General features: G+C 41.0%; 1 protein-coding gene across 1 annotated transcript in view; it reads left to right on the top strand.

Annotated features, from left to right (window-relative positions):
• The window catches only part of AHCY (adenosylhomocysteinase), a 38,223-nt gene that overhangs the window by 17,108 nt on the left and 13,267 nt on the right, over positions 1 to 7,848 (top strand). The window contains exons 5-7 of the mRNA XM_015413387.1: positions 3,189 to 3,301; positions 4,632 to 4,839; positions 6,736 to 6,823. Coding sequence (XP_015268873.1) covers positions 3,189 to 3,301; positions 4,632 to 4,839; positions 6,736 to 6,823 — 409 coding nt within the window. The remainder of the gene's footprint in view (positions 1 to 3,188; positions 3,302 to 4,631; positions 4,840 to 6,735; positions 6,824 to 7,848) is intronic.

Genomic DNA, 7,848 nt, shown 5'->3' with positions numbered 1-7,848 from the left:
GGAATCTGTTTTTGCCCTAAATTTTGTACAATAATGAAAACATTGTCCTATCTTCATTTTTAAAAATCAATAAAAAGGTGTGCAATGGCTGGCTATGGGGATGGCGGAGGCCAGATAATAATAATTTTTAATGAAGTCCTGGTTTTACTTTTAAAAGGCTAATTTATCAATAAAAGGTAAAGGTTTCCCTTGCTCGAAAGCCAGTCAAACCAGACTCTAGGGATGCAGTGCTCATCTCCGTTTCCAACCCGAAGAGCCAGTGCTATCCAAAGACATTTCCGTGGTCATGTGCCCGGCGTGTCTAAATGCTGAGGCACATGGAACACTGTTTCCTTCCCACCAAAGTGGTACCTATTTATCTACTTGAAATTTCTTGTTTTCGAACTGCTAGGTTGGCAGGAGCTGGAGCCAGAGACAGGAGTTCACTCCGTAACGCGGCACTAAGGTCTCAAACTGCTCAGCGTCTTAACCTCTGAGACACTGTGGCCACCTAACTTACCAATAGGCTGACATTAAATTGTTCAATAATTCGTAAGTTTTTTTGTCAGTATTTGGTCAGTTTTAAAATTTTGGTCTGCAAAATCAGTATTTTTAACCTTTCAGAACATTAAGAACATAAGAACATAAGAGACGCCAATGTTGGATCAGGCCAAAGGCCCATCCAGTCCAACACTCTGTGTCACACAGTGGCCAGAAATACCAGTGCCATCAGGAGGTCCACCAGTGGGGCCAGGACATTAGAAGCCCTCCCACTGTTGACCCCCCCAAGCACCAAGAAGACAGAGCATCACTTGCCCCAGAGCCCCTAGCTATACCTTGTGGCTAATAGCCACTGATGGACCTCTGCTCCATATGCTTATCTAATTCCCTTTTGAAGCCATCCATGCTTGTAGCACCCACCACTTCCTGTGGCAGTGAATTCCAAGTGTTAATCACTCTTTGGGTGAAGAAGGACTTCCTCTTAAAGCTCATATCCTGCCACATATTTTGTTAGTCTTTAAGGTACTATTGGACTCTTGCTCTTTTGTACTGTAAGCCCTCTGTAAATGGATCTGGCAACAACAGATCCAGATCTGTGGTAGGCTATTAACAAACCTATTCTGAAACCTGGATCTGACTTTGGAACATGACATACTGGCCCTTTATGCTGATGCACTGTGTTTGCGCCATTTTGGAACTCATGGTTTGTGTGGTTTGGTTGCAGTTGACCACTACTTTGTATAAGACAGCTGCCACTTTCTGTCATTCCCTTATTTTTTTTATTTGGCAATGCTTGGAATGAAAACGTAGGGTTGTATCCAACTCAATGGGTACATTATCTGTGAATGAAGGAGTGTGGGGTTTTTTTTACAATTGTTTTACCATCTCCCACCACAGACTCCCATGTATCTCCCAGTTTTGTTCACCGAGGTCCTCTGAACCCCAGGAGCAACATTTCAGAAAGGAGGGTGTAATGGTCTGTAGCAGAAACATAAAAGTTCTCTATTGTAAATTTTGTTCACAGTTCATTGGGTGCAACTCATAATCTCCATGTACAGTCTTCTTTAAAAAAAGTTCTGGTGAAAATTTAATTGTGTTTGAAGTTTTATTTTTACTGTGGTAGGAAACCAGATGCCTGGGGAGTGTGAAACCGCCGGTACAAGCTAAGCAGTCTCCCCTTTCAACCTCCCCATGTGGGATTCCTGTCTTAATATTCCTTCCTCTCTCCCAATTCCCAAGCACAAGGTCGATCTGACATCATGATCCATGAGAGGAAAAAGCATTGCTCCTATGAAAGAAGTGCTCTGTAAAGTAATTGTGGAAGGCAGTTGTTAAGTCGCTCCCTTAACAAAGCAGTCGGAGAGTGATTCAGCAAAGATTCAGCTTTATTCAGCAACTCAAACACAACTCCAACACGGATCAACATCTGACAGCTTTAATGCTAAAGCTGTTCCCTTTTTAAACTCTCCCGGCTAATATAGCCACGCCTTTACTGTACATTACCAACCAATGAGATTGTTTACATAAGGACCAATCATCGACGTTCCCACTCAGGGAGCTTGCTGATATGCGATTGGTTGGTTCTTCCTGGGCTAGCCATGCGATTGGATGTATTTGGATCCTAGCCCAGGGCGAAGCTTAACATTACATTTCTATGAGGTGTTTCGCACACATGTTTAGGCATTCAATGACAGCTATTGAATACACCACAGCAATATACATTCCAAGCTTTTATTTTGTGAATTTGAAGAAGCATGATGGGTAGTCTCTAACATTTTCCCAGCAGTATAATTGTAAACTTGGGACATGCTCGAAGTCTGTCTGGAAAGCTGCTCTTCTCGATTAAATTAGGTCCCATAAATTTTCTTTCACAGGCTTGAAACGGCATTTCAGTATGTCTGTGGAACTGGCAGTAATTCATGCCTCTCCCATCTGCACATACTGTAGCATGCATTGAGCTTTGGTAGTGCTCCTTTTCCATACGACTCCCCTCCCCGTTTTCTGTCTTTGCCATAGTAAGCTACATAGTGCTGGTATTTCAGGTGATTTCAGATTAATGCCTTCCTTTACAAGATAGAACAAAGGCTGTACCACCTCAGCAATGCAGTTGCTGGGCTGCTGAGAGACCCTACAGGCCCACAGACGGGAAAAAACTCTCTAGGTCCTTCTCATACCATCAAGATATAACTCAATCATATGTGAAAACAAATAATCTGATGTGTGGCTTCATGGGACCCCCTAACCTTCTCCTGCTTCTCTTGGTAGCCCTGTACATGTGTGAATCATTCTCAGCACCCCTGATGTCTCTAATCCTGATTGTACTTTTGCAATCAACCAGTAGTTAAGCACTTTTTGTTTGGCAGTCTACAAGTCTACTGGGTGTGGGTGTGGAATCTGTGATTCATGTTCTCAGCTAATGGTATTGGTTGCTTCCTCTGCTACTCCCCTCCCTTGTAAGTTCCTGGGGAATTTTTCTGCCCTTGGACCTTATACTTTGAAGTCCTCTGTTTAAACGGCTTGCCCTGAGAGGAGCACTCAGAAACAAATGGAAGTACTTTAGGTTTCATCAAACGTCAAGGCCAGACAACTCTTTTCACGTCACCAAGGAATTCTTCTAAAGGAACTTACTTAGGAATGTTTGCATTAAACTTCAGGGTTTATGGTTACGATATTTCACACTAGATGATCTGTTGAATTCTTTCTTGCAGGAATCCGAGGAGTCTCTGAGGAGACTACTACTGGGGTCCATAACCTCTATAAAATGCATACCGGTGGGACTCTGAAGTTGCCAGCTATCAATGTTAATGACTCTGTTACCAAAGTAAGGCATTAAATTCTTCATTCTTTCCCTCTGTCTAGTTGTCTGCCCATATAACAGGATCTGTTCTCCCTACAAATGTTGCATTTTGTGAGGATGTGAGATCATGACGGAAAACTGTCTGCAGCAGTGATACCCCTATGTGGTGCCTGTGGAATACCATATTATCCACTGATGTGCTTCCTAGTGCCCACGGGCTTCTTCCCCAAAGCAAAGAGCCAACCTTTGCTTTCTTCCACCTAATTGAAGCAGGAGGTGCTTCAGAAAAGGTATCACCTTCTGTTCTGCAGGGAGCACCCATTTGGATATAGCTGTCCCCAACATTTTGTGATTGCTGCCCATAGCAGCAATTTCATGGAGGCACCCGGTAGACTTTCTCAAAATTCCAAAAGTGCCCACCAGAAAATAAGACTGAGGACCCCTGGAGTATGGTATCAAAATACAGATTTTAAATTCCAGTGTAGTTTTGGAGACTTAAGAGTTCTATATGCTGTTGTTGCCTCAAATTCTGTCTGTTCGTATTGCAGCTGTAGCCTCATATTCAGATTCAGCGTTCTTTCTACTCACCTTCTGTAGCCTGAGAAATAAACTGCAGTGGTATGAGAATGCTGTGGTTTCTCCCCCCTCCCCCCACTTGCTTGGCACCAATCCTGTGGACTTGAATGTGAGGCCATATTTATGTGGTTATTTGCAGAGAGCAAGACTTGTTGTTCAACTTGTTTGTCAAACTCAAATTTGTGAATGTTAATTTAAATTAGAACTGACGAAGTTCCATGCTTTGGGCAGAAAAAGGCTTGCCTGCTTTTACCATTAGAAATTGGTATTGAAAAAGCCACATTCCTTCCTTGCTCTGCACACCTCAATTTCTTGGGCCCAGGCCAACAGAGTATAGCATTGTACCAGATTCTTATAAGGCATTTGTAAGTTTCCTCTGGAAAGTATAAGTAGTTCTGAGTAGGTATCTGTGATTTGAATAACTTCTCTACATTTTTGTTAAGAATGTAGCATACTATTAACTTATAGAACCCCTTTAACTGCCCAGATTGGGAATTTAGAGCTGGATCCAGCCAGCTTTTGCATTAATCTCACTTAATTCTCCTCACTGTACAGTCTCTGTCCCATATGGCTTTTGTCCAGGCAGGTCCTGTGATCCCAAGCATAGCTTCTGTGTCAAATAGGATCCTTCCTTCCTTTCTCACCAGTGGAAAAGCTGATTGGCTCAAACTCTTAGTCTACTGGCAGCATTTTGACATTGCCTTTCAGAAAATACTCATAATATTGACTATTTAGAGAGAGTGCTCCAATTTCCTCAAAATCCTGTTTTCCTCTCTAGAGTAAGTTTGATAACCTTTACGGGTGCAGAGAATCCCTTATCGATGGCATAAAGCGTGCCACAGATGTCATGATTGCAGGGAAAGTGGCTGTTGTGGCAGGCTATGGCGACGTTGGCAAGGGCTGCGCTCAAGCTCTGAGAAACTTTGGTGCCAGGGTCATCATCACAGAAATCGATCCCATCAACGCACTGCAAGCAGCCATGGAAGGTGAGAACCAGAAGTCTGCATTTGCTAAAGTGACTGCTTTAGGTGGTCATAGGGAGCTTGGTGGAGAGACAAGAAAGTGTGCACTGCATCCCTCTGGCTTTCCTTTTAGTACTGTGACCTGGATTGAAAGCAAAGGGTCAAACGAAATGTGCAGCAAATATGCACATCCAGGATATTAGGTCCTGAAAGCCTGGTTTTTAGTCCTTAGTACATAGGAAGAAGGTGTAACTTGATGGTGATAGCAAGGCACTCTGCATATGCTGAAAGGAAGTTGGTTTCTGATATCCCCAGTGTTGTTGTAGACATTAGATTCCATGTCAAAAATGAAGTCAAATGAGGAGGAAGTTCTTGTATTTTATTGTAATGAAATATGGAAAACAGGCCAAAGGACCCATCAAAATTGATTGCTTTCTTTTCAGCATAATCAGGAAACATGCCTCAATTAATAGGAAAACAATTAGACCAAATAGTTAACCAAAAATTGACAACTTTCTTCTTTTTCTTCTTCATCTTCTTCTTGAGCATATTCTGAACAGATTCAGGAAATACATAAAGTTAAATACTTAAAATGACGTCATCATACCATCATCATGGGAATAATATCCAAAAGGCATAATTGGTTACAAAAACATAAACAACATTTACATGAAAATCTCCTTATTGGTCAAATGTAAGAAAGGTGTGCCTATGCAATAGCGTCACATATTTACTTGACATAACCTAAGGCATATCAGCTAAAGCTTGTTCTTCCCCAAACAAAAGTATTCATTACTGATACGAGACTAAAATCTTATCTGACCCAGACATTGAAAGGTTTGCCCTAAGAACTACAGAATCATGAACTTTGTACCCATTATGTTGCTTGCTAGCAATATCAGACCTGCAAGAGGAAAGCCTTCTATATAACAGGCCTTTCTAACATCCTAATAAAATATTACTTAAAGAATAAATCTATAAAAACCAGAGAAATATGAATATGAACAATCAAGAAGGAAAAACCGATATATGAAAATCTTTATATTCCCATTCTTACTACAGTGTGGAACTGGTTCCATGCTTGCCTGTGAAAGCATTATAAGCACACATAGGTTCTCTACAGCACTGTCTCAGCTTAGTTTACCTTACAGGGCTGTAGAGATAAAATCACGTGATCGCAGTTAGAAGAAGTTTTTTTAGTTTTTTAAGTACCCAAGGGTACACTTTTATTATTTTTCATTATATACTACAGGCATACATACAAACACCCAACTACCCCCAACAATATATAACATGTAACAAGAGACTTTTATCACTTCTTCTGCTTATTAAATTTCTAAATTCATTATCTATTTTACTAAACTTATCTTTTCTGCATTTTCAAATTACTACATTTATCTATCAGTTGTGTTTACATTATACCAATCATAGAATCTCTTCCAAGTTTTTTGAAAAGTCCATTCTGTGCCGGCTCTCATCTCAAGTGTCAGTTTGTCATTTTCAGCAGTTAGAAGAAGTTAAGTGTTATATAGATGTTGATAGATGATAGATGCTGATAGATGAGAAGATATGAGCCTTACTTAAGGTCCAGTGATAGTGCAAGGCAATCGTTAAATAGTGTAAGTATCTAAATAAATGAGCCCAAAACACAGGATAAAGTCGAATCAATGAAATGTAAAGAACACAATATCATATATATTGTGTGAGTGTATGTATATGTGTATGTTTGAGAAAAAGCACATGAGTTTCATAGGGCCACTTCACACATTATATAAGGGAACTGATCATGTCAACTGATCCTGATTTCCCTGGTTAGTATATAAGTTTGGTATGAATATTGCATTATCTTAGGCATGTGCACAGAAGCACAAATGTGCAAAGAGACACATGGAATATTGCACATTTCCTTTACCCCTTCAGGTTATGAAGTTACGACAATGGAAGAGGCTTGCAAAGAAGGCAACATTTTTGTTACGACCACTGGATGTACCGACATCGTGCAGGGAAGGTACTAAATACCATTAAAAAATGCTTAAAGCTCTGTTCTCCCATTGTGTGCTACAGAAGAGGTGTGCAGAGGAATTGTGGAAGTTAGTTCACTGAGATAACTTTTCTGATGGCTGTTCACTGTTGTGTTTCACTGCAAATAGTTTAGGTGCTTGTCAGTCCCAATAGCTGGCCTCAAGAATAGATTTCAAGCATTGCATAGTGTGTGAGAATGAGGTCTGAGCTGGCTTTAATATTGTTTTTACATGTATCTTCCTTGAGTCCTTTAATTAGCAGATATTCTGGAGTGTAGCATGAAAAGTTGCAGCCTGGCCCCTCTTCTTGAATTCCTTAAAATGAAAATGTAAATAAAATTCCAGAGGCTGTTATGATGCCATTGTCCTTAATACAACAAAAGCAGTGATCATGTGACTGAGCAGGAAGTCTTATGAAAGCCCCTTCCAGGAGCTTGCAGAATAACTGTTTCTTAATCTAATAAGTGTGTGGCCCAAGCAGGATTGCAAGTCTACCATTTTGACGCAGGGATTTGATGCAGTTCCGCAGGGCCTGCAAGACGGAGCTCTTCCGCCAGGCTTTCGAGTAGGGGCTGCCGCCCCCCCGTTATATTGTCATCATAGGGGGGTGGAAAAGGCCCTAGGAAGTAACATCTGAACTTTTTAACATCTTAATATTGAAGCCACTGAATGCCTACCGGGAATGTCTGGATTTGGTCAGCCATCTTTCAGGGTTTCTGGAACTGAGGATTATTTTATTTATTTTTATTTATTTATTTTTGGGATTTATATCCCGCCCCATCCAATATACAGCTCGAGGCGGCTAACAAGCGGCCATGCCGAAGTTAAAATATGCATACAAGCAACAGCATAATAAAAACACTATATCTTGACATAAAATTTGGTGCTTTGATAATTTACATAAAATCCAAGATGGGCGACGTCCCACACTGGCGGCCAAGTTCTTCACAGCAGGAGCGCCAGGAAGAATGTTTCCCCAGCTCTATTGGGCGACATCTATCCCCACTATGTG

The sequence above is a fragment of the Gekko japonicus genome, unplaced genomic scaffold (assembly GCF_001447785.1).
Source record: "Gekko japonicus isolate JY-2015 unplaced genomic scaffold, Gekko_japonicus_V1.1 scaffold79, whole genome shotgun sequence".
NCBI lineage: Eukaryota > Metazoa > Chordata > Lepidosauria > Squamata > Gekkonidae > Gekko > Gekko japonicus.
This window is presented reverse-complemented; position numbering and strand designations above follow the sequence as displayed.